The 21,039-nt window shown below is 42.1% G+C and overlaps 1 protein-coding gene across 1 annotated transcript in view; it reads left to right on the forward strand.

Moving 5' to 3' along the window:
* Positions 1-7,216: 7,216 nt before the first annotated feature.
* The window catches only part of MED21 (mediator complex subunit 21), a 79,457-nt gene continuing 65,634 nt past the window's right edge, over positions 7,217-21,039 (forward strand). Inside the window, exon 1 of the mRNA XM_069228619.1 lies at positions 7,217-7,366. Coding sequence (XP_069084720.1) covers positions 7,325-7,366 — 42 coding nt within the window. The 5' untranslated portion in view covers positions 7,217-7,324. The remainder of the gene's footprint in view (positions 7,367-21,039) is intronic.

A 21,039-nucleotide genomic window follows, 5' to 3' on the forward strand; every position in this document is an offset into this window, starting at 1 on the left:
GAGAGAGTGCATGTGCAGGGTGCCAGCTTTGGGTATGCCTGATTACATGAAGCCTTTTATACTGTTTTGTCATGAACGTGATGCATGTTCTTTGTCTGTCTTAACACAGGTCCATGGAGGTGCAAACCGCCCAGTAGCAGATTTTTCAGCTACTCTGGACCCAGTCACAGCAGCCTTACCGGGTTGTTTGCGCGCAGTTGCAGCAGTTGGTCAGAGCCTCACACAATGTGAAGGCATAGTGATGGGACATCCCTTGACAGTAATGGTTCCACATTCAGTTGAAATTCTGTTGACCCGAACTAAGACTCAGCACATGACAAATGCTAGGCTAACGTGATATGAGACCATTATACTGGGGTCTCCTAATGTTACTCTCAGTAGATGTACAATATTGAACCCGGCAACTCTACTTCCTATTGAAAATGCTGAGATTAGTAATACAGAGGAAGTGGAGCATGATTGTCTTGAGGTAACAGAATTAATTGCCCTTACTAAGGCATGCCACGCAGCTGTAAACCTGAAAGTCACTATTTATACTGACAGAAGATACGGATTTGGAATTGTACATGATTTTGGCCAATTATGGTCGCAATTTTGGCCTCTTCTGGCTCACCAGTGAAAAATGGCGAAAGGATTAAGGATTTGTTGTACGCGATTCAGTTACCTCTTGAAATTGCCGTGGTGAAATGCAATGCTCATGTCAAATCACAAGACTTTGTGTCAATGGGAAACGGCTATGCAGATCAAGTCGCAAGGTTTTGCGCATTGAACTGTATATTGTTCAAGGAACAGTGGGAACTATTACCTGAAACTGAAAATGAAACGTGTTTGAACTTTGCATTAAGAGTGGTTGATACATTAAATGAGCTAAAATCACTGGAGGGCCGTGCTAGCAGAGAGGAAAAACGCTCATGGCAGAGAATGCAATGTGTACAGAGAGCTGACGACTTGTGGGTCTCAGAGGAGGGGATGTTGGTTTTACCAAACAGTCTTTTGTCACAATTTGCAAGACTTTACCATGGTCAGGCTCACCTTGGAAGAGATGCAATGATCAGATTGTTCAAAATTGATTGGTTCAATCCAAAATTCAGACAGGCTGCAGAGGTTATCTGTCACAGGTGTATCATCTGTCAACAGATGAATGCAGGAAAAGGGACCGTGGTGACTTTGAGCCACAATGGGAGAGCTGGAGGTCCGTTTAGCAAGATGCAGATGGATTTAATTGAAATGCCTGTGTTTGGAGGCTTGAGGTACGTGTTGGTGATTGTGTGTGTTTTCAGTCACTGGATTGAAGCATACCCTACACGTAGGAATGAGAGTCTCACAGTAGCAAAGCTGTTGCTTAGAGAATTAGGGCCATATGTACGAACGCATTTTCCCATTGACACAGAATGGGAAAAACCCTTTGCTACATCTGGCCCTTAATACCACAGTTCGGATTTCCGGTCTCTTTAGAATCAGATTGGGGCAGACATTTCGACAAAGAGGTGATTAAGCTCTTGTGTGCTGTTTTGGACATTGAGCAGAAGCTGCATTGTAGCTACCGTCCTGAAGCATCAGGATTAGCGGAACAGATGAATGGTACCTTGAAGTCGACAATGGCAAAAATGTGCGCAGCTACCAATATGAAGTGGCCAGATGCATTGCTCTTAGTGCTGATGTCAATGAAAAACACACCTGATAAGAAGACAGGCCTATCCCCACATGAAATATTGATGGGCAGGGCTATGAGGTTGCCCGCAGTACCTGCAAATACTCTTGTGAATATCATGGATGATATGGTGTTGGACTACTGCAAGGGTCTGGCTGATGTGGTCTGCTCTTTTTCTCACCAGGTGAAGGCTAACACATTGCCACCGATCAGTGATCCAGGTCACACCCTGAAAGCCGGTGACTGGGTGGTTGTCAAGAAACACGAGGAAGTTGTGTTTAGAGCCGCTTTGGAAGGGGCCATATCAAGTAATACTGACAACAACCACTGCTGTGAAATGTGCAGGCGTTCCAAACTGGATACATGCCAGTCACACAAAGAAGGTAACATGTCCGACTGATGAGGAACTTGAAGTTTCCGACTCAGCAATTCCAGAGAAGGAAGTCTCAGGGCCAGAGAATATTCAAAGAGGAACTGAGACTAAAGGAGAGCCCACTGAGGACGGCTTAGTTCCTCAAACAGTAAACAAGTTCGAGAGAGGTGACAATGAGCCTATCTCAGTAGAGGCAGCAGGAGAACTAAGTCAAGGAGAGGTTCTCCCAGAAGTAGATGGATACGGGTTAAAGCTTGAACCCGTTACAGACCCTGAAAACAAGGGGGAAAGAGCAGAAGGAGGACAGAGCACATCAACTCCTCCTGAGCCACTTGCAGGTCCGTCAAGAGAAAACACCGTAGCACAAGAGGAGGGTGCTGTTCAGCGTGCTGAAAAGCCAAGCAGGAAGAAAACGCATAACGGTGAAAATTGGCCAAAGAAACAAGCTGCAAGAGAAAAGGTCATCCCAGGTGAAACAATAGAGGATGAAATTGATACAACCAGAAGGGAGGATCTTAGTGAAGGAGTATTGCAAAGCGAACGCAGACTGAAAAGAAAAAGAGTCGCGAACAGAAGGTACACAGGTTCTGAATGGGCATATGCAACGACATCTGAATGGCAACAAGAATTCTTAGCATTCTGTTTTGATCGAGAGGTACCAGGCCAATATTACGGCACCTGAAATCAATCAGAGAAAGAGACTGTGTTAAAATTGAAATTGAAAGTTGAAAAGCTGAGAAAAGAGACTGGAAAAATTACCGGATGTGAAACTGATAACCTGAATTGACACTAAAACCGATTATGACAAGCTGCTAACCTGATTTAACAAAAGGGTCCTGCGGTGGGTGGAATGCTGTAAATACTCGCATAAAGAAAGAGAGACTTTAAAAGAAAAAAAAAAAGAGAGAGCTTTAAAATCGTCATCAAGTTGGTTGTTTGTCATATCTTTTGTCTGATTTTTTACAGATCATGGCTTACACTAGAGGTAGTAGCAAGAAAGGTAAAGTGTGTGGTTGGTTAAGTATTATATTAGGTATTGTGTGTGCAATAATAATTATAGGTGTGATTGTGGGAATGCCTTGGTTGGATAAAAAGGTGACTACCAATGCTTCAAAACCTGAGACTGCTACACTAACACCATGGGAAAAGTTTGAGCAGGATACAAAACACTTGCATGAGGGAACTAATTCAAAAGGGGAACTTTCCACTAATGTTTTCTATTGCTTGCTGAATGAGTATGTTGATACAATGGATGCAAGAAATTGTTATGTGTGCACAAAGATTCCTTCATCAGTACAAGAAGGGGTTACTTATCATAGTTTGCCTTTAACCTACAGGATAAGCTGTAGTTTGCTACTAACAAGATTCCATGACCAAGAACATGTGCAATATTTTTATTCAAATCTAGACGTAGTATTTTCTTTTGTGCCTGTGATTGAGTTTCTGAACAAGTTAGCTAAGGAGCATAGTATAAAATTAGTTAGAGGTTTCTTTGAGCCGACACTAACCTTTGGCACAGCTTATGCGCATCGCAATAATTTGACCTGCCTACTAACACCTGTAGAGAAGAGCTTCTTAGACCACACTGATGATAGACGCAAAGCACTGAAAGAAAGACTAGAAAAGAGGTTAGAAAAACACACATATTCAAATGATTATGCTTACACCGCAATAAAGACCCAAGGCAAATTAGCTATAGATGCATCCATGTAGGAGGTTTTGTATATATATGCTGAAATCTGATCATGACACTTTGTTTGTGGGAACGAGTGAATGCAGGCATGTGTTTTTGTTTCGGAGTAGGTGGACATTCATGTTAAATGGACAGGATCCAGCGATCCCTGGGATCTATTACATATGTGGACTTAATGCTTATTACCGTCTCCCAAAAGGATGGTATGGGACATGTTATTTAGGAATAGTTTTTCCAAAGATTTACCAGATTGATGACTTAAAACAAATACCTAAAATGTCTGAATTACAACATGCTAGACAAAAGAGAGAGACAGCGGCTGCTGTAGTTGGTGACATATTTGGAGCCATATTTCCTTCAGTAGGGGTTATCTTAAACGCCATAAAGATTCGGAAGTTGTCTACTATTGTGGATAACATGCTGACAAATTTTACAGGGGCTATACTCCTGATGGATACTAAACTTGCTGCGGAAAGAGCTATGACTCTTCAAAATCGGCTTGCTTTAGACATTCTTTTAGCAAAGAGCGTCGGAGTCTGTAAGATGCTTAACGAGCATCATTGCTGCTCATTCATTCCTGATAATAGTAAAAAGATTAGAGGTATGCTTACTAACCTAACTAGAGATAGTGCAGATTTGAAGGAGCTGAAGGAACCTGGAGTTTGGGAGAAAGTTGGAAAGGGAATTGCCAGAGTAGGGAGCTGGTTTAGTAATATTTGGAATGGGGTACTTGCAAAAATATTAGGGGGTCTATTAATTGTCCTGATTTGTTTATTGGGTTAATGGGGAGCATGCAAAATTAATGAAAGAATCAGAAGAAATTGGACAAAACGAAGCAAAAGAAATGAAGAAAATGATAGGGAGAAAATGTTTAATGAAATTTGGGAGAGCTCACACAAAGGGCAAGATGTTGAAATGCGCATTATGCGCAAAGTGAACAAATTGAAAGTGAAAGGTCAAAGGGAAAGATTTGTGTGATGACTAGGGTCATCAGAGGAGGGACTGAGAGAGCGTGGTTATATTACCATGAAATGTTTATGAACTAATGTAAAATGATGCTGCATAGAAACTGTATTAACATGTTTTTCTAAACGTGCACTTGAAATGTGACCACGGGGAGTGGCCGCCAATGTATACGGGGACTAATGAAACTGACTTATAATGGTGAAATGTTTCAATTGTGATTTTACATTAATGTTGAAAGGCTAAATTTATTAGATACTTGCTAATAAAATAGTAGGCCTTAGTTAGCATGAGTCAAGACCTAGCTGCCTGACTCTCATATTAAATGTATTTTTCCACCGTGCAGTGTGCTGACTTGCTAAAGGACATGAACTCTTATTTTTCCAAAAGCTAGAAGCTGAATGTAACTGTAGTGGATCTGTTCTCATGAAATTCACCCTGCCTATAGTAACAGTTTTAGCTAAATGCAACAGTGTAGATTAACAAGGTCGCCTAAACCGGTACGGACAATGGAGCCACTGACCGAAGATGTGCAAAGGACCACAAGATGATTAAATCATACTGGACACACCACCCGCTAAAGACGTCAATCATAAGCACCAATAAAATACGTGGGAAATGTTGTGGGGTGACAAATTTGATAACTTAATGTGATTTTAATTGGTTATAGATAGTGGGGGTGCAACCCATTGACCAATTAGATTTTAGGGGAATGTGCAAGGAAAAAGGGATAAAACCCCTTGACACACGGAAATGAGTTAGTTAGTTAGGGAGATGCTGCTGTGATTTGATATGACCCAGAGACTTTGTCACTTTGCCTAGTGACTTTGCCGATTTTACTTAGAACCATCCTTGTCCTTAGATTACCCATTTACACTTTACCTCCTTATGAGGGAAGGTCCACTTTTCCTGTGAGCTGAGTTCCTGACTGATGGCGAATCAACTGATGTCCTGAAGACGAAGACAGAACCTGAGTGCTGACCCAAACTTGGAGGGTAACTTTATGACAATGAAATTGTAATTGTCTGTTTGCTTTCCTTTCTAGGTATCAACTGCTTCCTTTTGACAGGAGCCATAGTTAGATGTTTTCCAAATTGGTGTTACGAAATTGTTTTGCATGAAGCCCAACATGCCAATGCTAATTAGAGGTTAGGTGAGGGGTTCACTAAAACTGACACACACGAACAAATGACTGAATCTATGCTTTGTTGAACAATATGCTGATGTACTCTGCTAAGGATAGCTTATGTTCACGCCATGCTATATTCTAATGTTTGTGATTCTTGCCTCGATTAAATCTTATCAGAGTTGCCATATTGTGACTATGCTATAATGTTTCTTGGTTTTGAGACTAATAAATTTGCTAGTAGTATTGTAACCAATAGGGAATAAATATCACTAAATTCATACTAAACTGGTGTGGTTATTCATGACTGCAAGGTCATGGTGGTGTCTTGAGTTTGATTAATGTTTATGACAAAAGTTAAATGCATTATTGTGATAAACATTGATTACATTATTGACGTATAAATTGACATGTTGATTAGCTATCTCGTCCTAAGGTGTCTCTCAACAGGGTCAAAAGATTAATTGGCCTAAAACGAGTCCCAGTGTGTAATAATTTGTCATAAAGGGACGCGTTAGCACCACCATAGAGTGTCCGGAGTGTCTGTGACCCAAACCCATTTGCCTGACACCCCTCCTTTCATATATAAACTGCTGTGTTGGCAGAACGCTCAAAGCTATGTTTTCATGACCAGCAATTGTCAATGTGACCACTATGGAGGGCATAACATCTCTGTTGTACACTTCTCACCTTTGAACTTTATTGATCATTGGGCTGCAGTATGGGTTAACTAATGGTATTTCTCATGAGAAAATGTCTGCAGACTGTCCGCTCCTATTTGTGACACTCTTAATTTGCGCGCCCTAGCCATCTGTAATCAAAACGTCTCCCTTTCAGTCCGATAGTGTTTTGAGATCGTATATCTCTTTAACGGGCGCCACTATATTGGGCGCTGACAACAGCCTATCCATTAGTGCGTGACATGCGCATTCGTGCATTGGCAGCTCGCCTGCCCCCTCACAGTGACAAGACACCACAGCACCCTGCGCCTGGATAGAGATGCTCTACCCCATGCTGCCGTCTTCCCTTGCTCGAGCATGTCATAGTTGTAGCCAATGAGAGCAAGCTTTATGTGAACCAATGAGAAACGCGCCTGCCTCGACGGCACAACTGAAGGCAAAAAAAGGGTAACTCTTCGGCACTCTGTGGCCATTTTGTATCCCCTTTTTATTTTACTATTCATAGAAATAAGAATGCATCTGGAACTTAAAATGTAGGCCACCTTTTTACGTGTGCTAATGAACGCCTTTAACACCCATTTTTATTGGATACATTTTTTTAATTTTTATTGGTAATAGAAAATCTGTGTGTGTTTATAAAATTCTAAAAACAAGTACCTTTACAATTAAAAAAGAAACCTAGTAGCACATTAGTTGGAAATGTGTTTTTTTCATCTTCTTCAAGAATAAGGAAAAGTGTACTCTTTAAAGATGGCAGCTCCTTGCAGTGTGTTCAGCGACGCTGTTCCGTGCGAGCGCCACTAGCCGGGGGTTGTGAATACAACTAGAAGCTCTGGTCATGGCGGACCGGTTGACACAGCTGCAGGATGCAGTCAACTCGGTGAGTGGCTTCCTGTGTGAGTTGATGGTAGTCCGTATGGCGTATTAGTTATCTGGGTTATCCGTGTTGTGGAGTGCCTCGGTTTCATGCAAAGGGGAGCGTAGAACGAGATTACTTGTGTCTCTTACCTAAAGTGGAAAGGACAATGTTTCTCAGATCCTAGAAAGCAGCAGCTCGCCCCTCGTCTTACGAGAACACACGACTGACCACTCTTCATCACAGCACACAATTATATGATGTATATTTATATTAAACACATCGTTGATTAAATGTGTAGGTTGTAACGTGTTGAGCTGTGTGTTACGTTATCAAGCACTGGGCGTGTATTACTGAGACTAAAACAATTTGTTTCGTTTTTATTATCCCAGTGCAGACCTGCTCCTTAGGTGTCAGCGTTCAACTCGACCTTCCTTGCAGACTTAAAGCCTGCCTGTATGTTGTAATGAGATACTTTGGCATAAGCTTCGGTGGGGGGTTTGGGTCTTGTATCATAACAGCAAGGCACACCACTGTTATTGCTGCTCTTTCAGGACCTCCCCCCCCCCACGCAAGCATTTTAGCCTTTTATTTATCTTCTTACCCTTTTTTTAGTAGGTGCTGCATATTTAGTCTTGTAATGCTTGATGTGGTCTCGGATTTGTCTCCTGCGTACTTTTGAATCCAGTTTCTTGTCAAAGAGTTTTCGGTGACTTGTCCATCGGCAAAAAGTCCTACTTCCGTTGGGGCACCCCCTTGCCTCGTAGGGTCGGCCGTCTTTCATCTTACTGTTGTGAGGCACTGCAGGTTGTAGTATTGGGGCTCTGCTTAATTCACTGTAGAACGTTATGGTAGAATGTAGGAATGCAGATGGTTGGCTTTAAAAAACGGGCGATCATTGGTCGCTGGAGTAGAGAATTCAGATTTTCCTAGCTTTAGTGAAGGAAAGTCTAGATTTTATTAAAGACACGGAGGCGAGTATTATGCTTCCTTTTCTTGCTTTAATATCAACAGCAGCCAAGAAAAAAAGAACACTACAATACGAACTACATATCCCATGAATCAACAAAATAATATGTCACACGTGAAGTCACAAAGGAATGACCAATGGCATGCTCACAACCTCAATACTGTCTTAACTGCAAGCAACAAGCCCTCTTTTCTTGTGAGAACATGTCAAGGGAAGCGAAACAATGGAATAATAATCAATATAATGGAAAAAGCCATCAATAAAGTAAAAAAGTATTTCGCAAAGTCCAGAGCTGAAGTGGAAACCAAATTCTGCCAGGCCACAAAACGACAGGAAGAGAGAGGCCGATCTTCATGAAGAGTGACAGAAGCAGGGACTTCTTGGGGATCAAACTTGATGGAAGGACGAACATCTTTATGAAGTAGCGAGTGGAGCAGGGGACGCCGGCACTGAAATAGAAATGGGAGGGCTAAGAAAAAGCGGTGGGATAATACTCACCTCCGTGTCTTTAATAAAATCTAGACTTTCCTTCACTAAAGCTAGGAAAATCTGAATTTTAATACAAGACCGGAGGCTCCTATTATTATGCTTGTTTTAAAGCATGTTAATAACAGAATCGGCAACAGTAGAAATTGGTTTACAATAAAATGTTCTAAAAGTGGAAACATTAGACCAGTCTGCCGATCTAAGAATGTCCTCCAAACGAGCCATGGGCCTTAGAAGCCATAGCACCTCTGGCGGAATGAGCCTCAAAGGAAGCCTCAACACCCGTGAGGGTCACAACCCACTTAACCCAACGAGCAAGGGTAGGAGAAGAGACAGGTTTGTAAGGTTTTAAAAAGGAAATCAGCAACTGGGGAGAGGAGGACGTTCTTAAATCTTCAGTTTTTGCTATATAAACGTTTAAACAGTTACCAACACAAAGTTTAGGATGTGAAGGAAAGTTCGGATAATGAACCAAATTTGTTTTTGTTCTCCTATGAATTCTGAAAGACACACTAGAGGGAGAGAATTGGACCGAGGACACATCTTAAGCTCTGACATTGGAAACATGTTTCAAAGAAACCAAACATAGCAACATAGTCAGTTTTGCAGAAAGGCATTTCAGAGAAAGACATTTGTTATTGTGCCAGGAATTAAACAAATTCAAAACCAAATTTACATCCCATAAATGATTATATCTAGAAACGGGAGGATTGGAAAATCTTACTCCCTTCAAGAGACGACACACCAAAGGATGTTCACCGACCGGTTTTCCATCTACTTGATCATGTTGCAGAAATAGCAGATCTATAGGTATTCACTGTTCTATACGCTCTACCCTGGGAGGCTAGAGAGGCCAAAAAATGAATGACTAAAGTCACATCGGCTGAAAAGGGATTTTAATTCCTGTCCAAGCACCAGCCACTCCAGACCAACCAGGCGGACTTGTAGGTTTTAGCCATTCCTGGAGCCCAAGAGTGGCGGATAAACTGAACAGCCTTTTCCGAAATTCCGGGGGTTCTCCAGGCTGTCCCTAAATGTTCCATGCCACCAGAGTTAACGTATGATCGAGAATCATATAGTGAGGACGACCCTCCGGAACTAGGAGGAGTTAGGGAAAGGTTGAAATTAGAACCGGAAATTCAATTGACAACTCTAGAACCAAAGGGAACCAGGGTTGGGTTTGCCAAAAGGGAGTTACTAGCACCAGAGAAGCCTGTTGAAGGCGAACCTGGGCCAAGACCCTGGCTATCATCATGAAAGGAGGAAAGGCGTAATTGAGATGGGGAGACCAATCCTGGAGAAAAGCGTCTGTACCAAGAGCTTGAGGATCCGGTCTCCAACTGTAAAACTTGGGAAGGTGAGAATTTAAGCGAGGAGCGAACAGATCCACTGTCATGACGCCGAATTTCGAAGAAAGTTTGTTGAATACGAAAGGGTGAAGACGCCAATCACTGTAATCTTTTAGATGCCGAGAACACCATTACGCAATGGTGTTTAGTTTGCCTGGCAGATATTGCGCTCTGACCGACAATTTCCGAAGAAGGCAAAACTCTCAAAAACTCTTGGCTAGATCCGCAAGGGGTTTTGATTTTGTTCCTCCAAGATGATTGATGTATTTTACTGCGGAAATATTGTCCATCTTTAAAAGAATAGAGCAACTTACCTTTTTCCTTTGCGAAGGTCTTCAATGCAAAGGAGCCTGCAAGCATCTCTAAACAATTGATGTGCAGTGCCGACTCCTTCTCTGACCATACGCCTCCAGTCGAGATGTTGCCACACCTTGCGCCCCAACCTGTCCGACTTGCATCAAATTCTAATACTAGATCTGGGGCTGAAGATAAAATTGCTCTTCTGTTCCATGCTTCCAAATGATCGAGCCACTACTGTAACTCTGCTCGAGAGTCCAGGTCCAGCTGAATCATATCTGAATAACGAAGCCCTTTGCAGAGATGTTGAATCTTCAACCTCTGAAGGGCTCTGTAGTGTAATGGACTTGGAAATATGGCTTGAATAGAAGAGGCCAAGAGGCCTACGATTCTTGCCAGAGAACGGAAAGATTGAGGACTTGCCGAAGCTCGTGTTTTATACGATTCACCTTTTGTTGGGGAAGAGACAGGGATGTTGTTTTGGAATCTATAAGAAACCCTAGGAACATTACTTGAGTTGAGGAAACGAGAGAAGACTTTTCCATATTGACCAGAAAACCCAGGGATTGCAGAAGGCGAAGGCAAATGTTCAAATGACTTAATAGAATGTCCTTGTTCTGAGCCATAATGAGAAAATCCGTCTAGATCATGGATACTCACAAACAATTTCCCAGAGGCTAAAAAGTTTGGTCTTTGATGTGCCTGGGGGCCGCATTGATGCCAGGGCAGTGGCGCTTGGGTGGGGGTGACTAGGGGGATTGGTGGCAAGGAAGGTGTAGGGAAAGTAAAGGATATACATCTAGTGGCTGAAATAAACAATGGGAAACCAGAAGACCTGGAATTAATCCCGGCTTACCCACTTTTCAAATTTGGTGATCATAGGCAATTTTTTTAATGTCACTTTCCCTCCTTTTTCTGCATTATCACATTTAAGATAACCTTGAAATACATGATTCATGGTGTGCTCTGCACAAAACCTGCCTCTGTTTGATTTAATAAACTATAATGCTGTTTATGTATGATAGGAGCCCAGGCCACCCACAAAGTGCACATACCAAGTTACTTGCCTCTTTAATTTACTATTGGTGGTGTTCTCAGGGTAAGGGAAATAATTAATGCTTCCAAATTTATGTTTGAAAATGCACTGATAAAATAAATAGTACTAAGGCGAAAAGGTTCTGTATGTTAACTAAATAGACTTAATTAATTTTGAAGAGTCTGTCTTAGTTTTACACTTATGCTGCAAGATGTCTTTAAAAATGAAGGTGTTTCTTAAGTGCAGGAGTCCCTAGTTACTTGCTTTCTTTAACACCAATTTAGTTTGAAATAAATGATTGTGTGTGTATTTAATATTTTTGTTAGTGCGGAGTCGAGCAAACAGCTGCCCAGTGCTCCTGTTGCCCCAGGGGCCGCATGTAAAGGTCAGAAGGGCCGCATGAGGCCACCGGGCCGTACTTTGAGTATCCCTGGTCTAGATAAATGATCAGTCTTATTCCCTGAGCTCTTAGATGAGCTACCACAGTTTTCATCACTTTTGTGAAACACCAAGGAGCGGAAGCGAGCCTGAAAGGAAGAGCCGTGAACTGGAAGATTGAGCCTTCCCACTGGAATTGCAGGAAGTTTCTGTAAAATGGATGGACACAGGTATTGCAAAGTAAGCGTCCTGGAGATCTCGGCGAACACACCAATCGCCTTCCATCAAAATGTCTCTGAGATGGAGAGTAGTCTCCATTTTGAAATGATTGAAATTGTTCAACAATTATGTAGTTTACAGATTTATTACCGGACAGAACTTTTTGTTTTTCTTCTGGACCAGAAAAATGGTACTGAGAAACCCTGAGGGGTGAAAACGTGTTTCCTCTATAACGTTTTTTGAAATCAAAGAAAGAATCTCCAGATTGATCAAACAGGTTTGTTCCTGGGAAAACCTTAGAGGAGTAGGTGGACAAAACTGGCGAGGAACTTGATAAAGGTCTATACAATACCCTTGAATGGTTTGAAGATGCCATGGATCCGCAGTAATTTGATACCAGTTTGAAAGAAAATGTGCTAACCGACCTCCCACTGGAAGAGGGCCAAAATTTAAATTCCTTACCTGAGAGCTGTCCTCCTCTTTGACGATAACCTCTGCTCCTGAACCCTCTCCGAGGGTAGAACTGAGGTCTGTATTCAGAGGAGTAGAAAGAGGAGCCTCTGAGGGAACTGCCACCACGCGAGGCGAAGCGGGCGGTAAAGCGGCTCCTCCCTTTACCGGCCCTGCCAAAAACCCTGGAGTTGAAGATTTTCTTCAAGGAGAACTGAGCTTTATTCAACGTTGCGAAGGTAGAAACATATTTACTCAGTTCTTTAATAAAAGAATCCCCAAAAAGAAGGCCATTAGCTTGCTGGGCCCAATTAGATAAGATAGTTGGATCAATTTGTGAGCCTTCCAACCTGGCCTCCTCTGCTAAATCAAGAACTCTGGTCAAAGGACCCACCAGATCTAGAAGCCGGTCCTGGCAAACGGACCAAGCTCTATCGACCCTTTTTTTTAGGGTCCTTACCATATTTGGAGAAAAACAAAACCATATTAGGATCAATATTAGGAGTAGAAGTAATATTATGAGGCAGGGAGGAACGGGGACACTCAGAACGAAGTTTATTTCTTGTGGATTTGTCCAAAGAATGTCTTAATGCAGAGAAATGTAATCTGCCACATGTACAGAGTGGAACCATTCAGTAGAATTCGGATGGTGTATTAAAGAGGGATCAAACATTGGTTCCCCCAATCCATCCAGAACAATATAATCGTTTGTATCCGCTGAAAGGTCTGAGTCAGAAAGATACATTTTCCGCCTTTTCACTGAAGGCCCTTGCCAGAGGTCATAAAGAGCCTGGGAATCATCAACATCCTCGTCCTCATATTCCATGTCATCATCTGTGTCCCTCAGGCGTGTAATATGAAATTGAGAGGGACCCTTTTCCACTGTATGAACTTCCTTACGGAGGAAGGACCAGCAAATTGGGAAGAATCTTCAGTGCCAGCAACCAACTGTACTCTGGAAAGAGTACGCGTCTTCCCTTTATTTGCCCCAGAAACGTTAGGATTTTGAAAGGCCACTTTTTAAAAAGATGTTTCTAATTTTTTTTTACATCTGCAGCATAGACGCTGACACAGCCTGTTGTACCGAATCTTGAATAGAAGTATTCAGATTGGCGCAAAAATCCTGGAAATCATCATTATTAGAAATTTCAGTATTATTTTTGGACATCCTTAAATGTTCAAACTTAATTACCAGAGAGAAAAGCTCACAAATTGAAAGAAAAAAGCTTCTATGAAAAGATAAATGATATATTAAATTCAACCCAGAAAAGAATGGGTTAAATTATGTACTGGGCAATGGGCGTGAGCAAGGGGAGTGGAAAAGAGGATGGAAGACACACCCCGACTGCTAAGGCGGCCAACCAAGGAGGGACACACCCACAGGCTCCGCCCGAAGAAAATATTGTGTCCAGAGCCGATCGTGAAGGACGCGGTGAAACTGCTCCAAACCGAACTAAAACCAACAACAAGGAAGAAGAAAGGCAACGAGGAGGCGCGCTGCCAAGCGTGATGCGAAGCTGTTAACGGTAGGCATTTTTCTGAGGCACGCACCTCAGAACTGACAGAAAAAATGAGAGACAAACGTTCTGGAAGAACATTCGGCTCTCAGAAATGATGAGTGAACAAGACGCTCGTAAGGGGCAAAACATGAGGAATGTAGCAAGAAACATCAAGCATGCACAACACCAATTAGAAAGCAATAGTAATAATAAAATTCAGTTAATATAATAAAACGAAGGAATAAATGAATAACTTATCTTGACTGCGAGCAGCAAGAAAAGAGGGCTTGTTGCTCGCAGTTAAGACACTTATTGAGGTTGTGAGCATGCCACTGGTCATTCCTTTGTGACTTCACGTGTGACATATTATTTTGTTGATTCATGTGATATATTTAGTTCGTATTGTAGAGTTCTTTTTTTCTTGGCTGCTGTTGATATTAAAGCAAGAAAAGGAAGCATAATAGGAGCATCCGGTCTTGTAATAAAATCAGTTAGGTGGATGGCAAGCTGCTGTTCAAGGGAACCAGATACATTTTATTTAATCCAGCATTGTGTGTCTGTCTCCACAAAATCTGGTGAGTAGCAGGAGTGAAGCGCAGCGCTCATCTGTTTTCCCTGTGGTCCACTTGTGATGGACTAAACTCCGAGTGCAGAAAACAAGTTAATAAGCACCTGGATCTCTGACAAATCTAATTTGTCTTTTACGTCTGTGATGTTGCTTGCGCATTTTTCGTCCTTCCTAGGAAACTAATAGCAATGATGTCGGCAGACCTTTGGACCCAGAAAGATGTGTGGTGAGCCATCAAGAAAAATGCCAACACCTCCCCAATAATTTACACCATGACCAATGTGGCCACGGAATGAAAACTCCGATCAGGAATAATGTTAAAAGACATATTACAAACACAAGCTCAGAGTATTACAGACAATGCACAAAACCAAATTATAAAGATACACAATCACCAAGCATTACCCAAGGCAACAAAATAGATTCAGGCATACTAACATCCATAAAAATAACCATTCAAGAAGAATAATACATAAAGTCAATAGAAATATCTATGACACGGAAATTACGCAATGCTCAGGTATTACAATCACTAGTCAGTTCAAATTTACCAGAGTCAGTAATCTTTGGCTGGGCACAGGCCAACCCTACAGCAAATCAAATTTGGGAAATGTGTGGGGAGGAACACATTCGGGCAAAATGTAAATTGGACAAAAATAATTTGGAACAAGAAGAACTTGATACATAGGTCACTAACAATAAAATAAGTGTAAGCATAATGGACTTTCTAAACTAAAAGGGCATTGGCAAATGGCAGAGAGGAAGATATCCCTACTAGGGATACAGCATTCCTGGAATCTTCATCAGCAAAGCATCTGGTCAGCAAGGCATATGCACGTATCAGGAACGCGATACCTGCACAAACAGAAATCTCTGGAATGCGCTTCTTAGTCCGAAGAAGACATTTATTATTTCACGTCGAAAGGTTTGTAAAAGAAGATTAGCTTGCTCAAAGTACACGTTTAAAAATGGTCACAGCAAAGAAATGAAAACGTGTACAAATGATTTTCCACTTCAATATACACAGCAAATATATGTACCTATATTATAATACAAATCAAAAAATGAATTAAAAAAATATGCGTCACCATGAGGATAGGGCACAACTGCTTAATCTCCTTCCTATTCAGCATCAGATCGCCAGATCCCAGACTCGACAGAGGAGAGCGAGATCAATTATCCTCATGGGAAGGATGACACACCCCAGTGTCCTGGGTATGCCTGATATCTGAAAACACTCACAGTCCCCGGTCCATCTGGTCTTGGCCTCTTATACTTTGAACAAATTAGAGGAAAATTCTAGAACCTCCCTCTCACTGCAGAAGTTGATTTACAAAAAAAAAAAAAAAATGCTGATTGCTTTAGGCCAGCTTTGAAAATAACACGTCAGGACTTGGCCACAATCCCAAGGTGCCACTTCAAAACAAGACCGTTCCCTGCCGTCTTAGTACATTCTTATCAGCCTAAGCTTTTGGTAGGAAAGAACATGAAAAATAAAAACATAAGCACAGTGTACAATGTGGAAAACTACTTGCAGCTTTTAACATGGCGGTGGCTAATACTAAAATAAAGTCATTAGACAAAAAGAAGTTGGTGGTCGCTATTGTGACGGTGTGCTGCTAGGCTAAGTGCAACATGAAGTCAGTGATCAAAACTCACATATCATTACATGGGCAGATTTGGAATTTGAGGGTAGAAGAACAAAAGGCAAAGTACATATTCCTGCCAAAGGCGAAGCCATCTTAGACTGCCCTCATCAACAGTAAATGGGGATGAAATTGGATCCCACTGCCTCCCCACCTGTGTATGTGGTTACATCTGATGAAGACATGATGGAGTATGTGTCAGGCATATGTACTGCATTTCCCAGTTTGTTCCAAGAAAGGTTGGGAAAATATGTGGATTTCAAGCATAAGATTATTATTGACTGAGAGGACAATACCGATGAGGTTCAAGATAAAAAAAAATGTGTCCTTAGCTTACTGGGACAAACTCAAAGACATACTGAATGATTGTTCAAGAAGAACATTATTGAACCCATAGAGTCTTTAGAATCTTACCCTTGGGTGTCCCCTGTGGTTCTGTCTCTTAAGGGGTATTTCATCTGTGTGTAGACCTGCGTAACCTTATAGGGAAATCTAGGTTTATATACTCCCTCTTCCAAACATCCGTGGAAAAAGTCTCAATGCTATCTGGTGCAAATGTTTTTTCCACTGTGGATTTAGCAAGTGCATATCACCAGGTGGAATTGCATGACAACTTCAGACATCTTACAGCATTTGTAACCAATAAAGGGATGTTTCGGTGCTTGCGTATACCATTTGGCTTAGCAAGCGCAGCGACTGTGTTTCAGCTTAAGATGAAAAACATGTTGGAAGGTGTCGTGGGGGTTGTTGCCGTCCAGGATGAAATATTAGTGTTTGGAAAAACCTCTGAGGAGCATGACACAGTTTTGCATAATGTGTTGGAATGGTGGCAAGAAAAAGGACTAACACTTGCATTTTCAAAATGCAAGTTCAGACAGGACAGGATGGAGTACTTGAGGCATGAGATTAAAAAAAAATGGTATTAAAATTGGAAAGAATTTTAGATGCCCCTGCACTTATAACCGAAGTCCAGCTACTAACTTTTATAGGGTTAGTTCAGGATTCTGCTACCAAAGAACACACCCCTAAGGCTATTGTTAAAGGAAAATGCCAAGTATGAACGGAACAGTAGACAACAGGAGGCTTTCAATTTACTTAAGAAATAAATTGTTTCTTGAAATTGTATGTAGTGAGAGAGTGCATACTGGCTGTTGCTACTAATAGTGTGGGATTGGGTGCGGTGTTGATGTAAAGGGACAAACATGAAGAATGGGTGGTATCATAAGCCTTTTAGTTCATTGAGGGATTCTGAGTATAACAACGCTACTATTGTAAAGGAGCTTTTAGCATGCACAGGGCTGTTCAGCATTTTCATCACTTTTTGTGGGGGACTAAGTTTGTGCTAAGAATTGACTGTAAACCTTTGGTCAATATGTTATCTGCTGGAGGTAGAAGACTATTAACCGCTTGCTTAGCAAGTTTGACGGCCAAGCTATAGGACTACCAATATGTGGTGGAGTATGTTTCAGGTGACGTAAATGTGCATGCAGATCGTATGTCATGGTTTCCTGCAATGATTGAGGGGTTGTTTGAGAAATAAGTGTAATGTGATGTGATATATATACTCTTGATGCTGCTAAGATGTGGTGCACAGACGATAGAGTGGTAAAGACCATTTCAGAGGAAAATTGGAGTGAGTCAATGCTCATTGACAGTTTGTTATGTGGCGTTAAAGACTATTTGAATAAAGGTTGGCCAGAGGAAAGGAAGTTGAGAGGTGAGAGAGCATTGTTTTTCAAGGTAGGGCAGGATCCCATGGTTAATGATGATATAGTTGAGAGAGATGATAAGACTGTTCCTCCGCAGAACTTGAGTAAAACTGTCTTCATGTTAGCTCACAAAGGTCACATGGGAATGTCCAATACTAAAAGGAGAATACGTGAATCTTATTGGTGGTCTGGAATTGATTGGTGTGGTTGATAATTAATTGGGTGAGAGAATTCAAAGCATGTGCAAAGTCAGCTTAAGCGTTTGTGGTGGATGTGAGTTCTATTGAGCACGCTTAAATACCCAGGCGGAAGTTAGGAATTGATGTATTGGGTTCATTTGGGATGTTATCCAAGAAGGAAATATATGCTATTGTGGTAATTGATTATTTTACAAAATGGGCAGAATTGAAGATGGCGGAGAAGGTCACGGCCAATCATGTTATCAAATTATTTGATGGAATCTTTTTTTGACACGGGATACCAGAGGATCTGGTACCTGATAATGAACTCCAGTTTGTGAGTAATGAATTGGACAGTTTTTTTGTTAAGGTGTGGTGTACATAAAAGTATTGAATTATCATTCTCAGGTTAATAGTCAAGTGGACCAAATCAATAGGGTTGTAAAAGAATCTCTGAAGTTGACTTTGAAATGTGGATTGCTTGGAGGATGGAGCATGCTACTTTATTGACATACAGAACATCACCTAATTCGGTCACTAATTTATCCCTGTTTGAATTGTTAATGGGAAGGAAACCAAGTTTGAGGTTGTTGCCGTGGTGGTTGAGCGGGAAGTGTGTTGATGATGTGGAAATTGATTTTTACAGGTTTAGGGAAAGAGTGGAAACTTATTAGAGGGAAAGGAGAGACAGGAATTGTATATCTATAGTTTTAAATTCCAGATTGAAGATTGGTGTCCTTTTAAGGGTGAAAATGGGTGGTGTGTCTAATAGGAACTTGACCAAATGGTCAAATCCTGTGATGCTTGTGTAAGTGTTCAGTAAGGCTGTGAGAGTGGAAGGAGGTAAGATATGGAATCTTTGTTTTAGATGCGATTGTGCTTCCATGCCTACGCATACGTTGATGGATGAATGTGTCGGGGTATGCATTTTGATGTTAGACAGGAAAAAGAGATACATTTGGTGGGTGTGGAGATTTTGGATGGTGCTAAAACGACCAATGATGATGATAGTGAGTCAAGTACAGCATGCAAAGGGTCCACGGAGCCTGATGTAGGAAGGGAAGGTTACTTTTCACTCAAGTGGTATGTTGGCGGACACAGAAATGTCCAATAATGTTCGTAAGAATGTAAGATTAAAGAAATATCCAGTGAATTACAGACATTTTGGACAGTATTAATGGATATTTTGTTTGTTTTTTTATTTTCTGTCTTTTTAGGGTGTGCTTTCTAGTTATTTCTTAATTATACATTTATGGAAAATGTTATTCTTGAATGTTATGCCGATTTCATCTTCATGTTTAGTGTTGTTAGGTTATGATATCTTTTTCTTGCAGAGTAATTTTTTGTTTGTTTTGTGTTAAGAAGGAAGTTTGTAGTATTGGGGTTCTGCCCTTTTAATTCAGTGTAGAACTGTAGGGTGGGCCGTGGACAAAATATCAGCCGTGTCTTAATGAGTTCCAGGCTAGCCCATCTATCATCCTCATTTAACCTTCCTCATCCAGCCGCCGTTTCCTACTAGTTGCTCCTTAGGCTGCCTGCTTGACAGGAGGACGCCACCCGACACACTGTCCGACGTGCACTGTTCCCATTTTGGTGACGTTGGGAGCGAGAGCTGCTGCCCAGCACAGAAGGCCTTGCATTGGGCATTTGACAGTGTGGTGCCACTGCTGCATGAGGACTGCCTCACTGTGGTGTGAGCAACGGAATAGGTATAGGTGAGGACGTCCGGTCCTCAACAGCCCATTGGGCATTCCTGGGAGTGTGGCACCTTTCCTCTGTGCATGAGATCCCCATACCTTGCCTGAACCTATGCCTACACGAGTATTTGATGTGATGTGTGGTTGCCCCCTCCTACTTGGATTGACTGCTGACGCTGGGGTCTCGGGGGGCATCCCGTTTTGTGAATGACTTAGAGGAGCTGGATATCTAGGAGTGGTGGGGGTGTTGGATCCTTATTAACCTGCCAGTTTTCACCCTTTGTATGTGGGCTTCCCGTTTGCCTGACTCTGAGCTCTGTGAAGGCCCGGTGTGTGACGTGGCACAGCAGACTTTACCAGGGGCTGAGAAGTAAAGGGCTTGTGTACTGATCACTGACGGCAAGGACGGGCTTCCTGTTTTTTGCTGCGGGAGTCTGTGGATGCCACTGTGTGCAGTGGGGTGCTGCGGAGCCTGCTGCCTACATTTTTCTCAGTGAAGAGAGCTCATTGGATACCTGACAGACGGACCCCTCTGGGAATTCCACCGCAACCCATTATAGCTCTCCTTTATTTGCGGGACCATGATTTGGTGTGCAAGCAGTTTTGGGGGAAGGGCCTCAAAGTATGAGAATGCTATGATCACAGCGTATCATAACACCACAGCAGGAGTGTAAGGTCTGAGAGAATCTTATGTCAAGGTAAAGCAACGTCTCTGGGAATTGAACTTTAAATATGCTCTTTTGTTTCCAGTGAAACTGCAAGTGGTTGATGGCAAGACAACGCACATCTTCCCACTCCGGAGTAAATGTGGACCTGGCTACGCGCCAAGGGTCTAGCTCATACTCCTTTCAGGGACTCAACTGCCAGTGAATGGTTGACGTACCGATCCCTTTGATGGAAGAGTAAATCCATCAGGGCCGACCCGCTCGGGGTCAAGTGGTGGAGGAGCAGGCAAGAGCGGTGAGAGAGGCATTGCAGCACTGCGCAAACACCTTTGCTCTGTTACAGGTGGAGCAGCTCTTGGAGTCTGGCTCTGACATGGGTGGGTCTGGATCCCTGACAAGTGATGTCCACCGGGTCCCAAGAGTCACTTTGCGATATGCAGATGACTTGTAGTACTCGGTACCAGGGGTGCACATTTGCAGACTTGTGTTGCAGGCGCTGCTGATCATTGTTAAGGTAAGCTACTGTGATTTGCACAAGGTGGATGATGA

The sequence above is a fragment of the Pleurodeles waltl genome, chromosome 4_1 (assembly GCF_031143425.1).
Source record: "Pleurodeles waltl isolate 20211129_DDA chromosome 4_1, aPleWal1.hap1.20221129, whole genome shotgun sequence".
NCBI lineage: Eukaryota > Metazoa > Chordata > Amphibia > Caudata > Salamandridae > Pleurodeles > Pleurodeles waltl.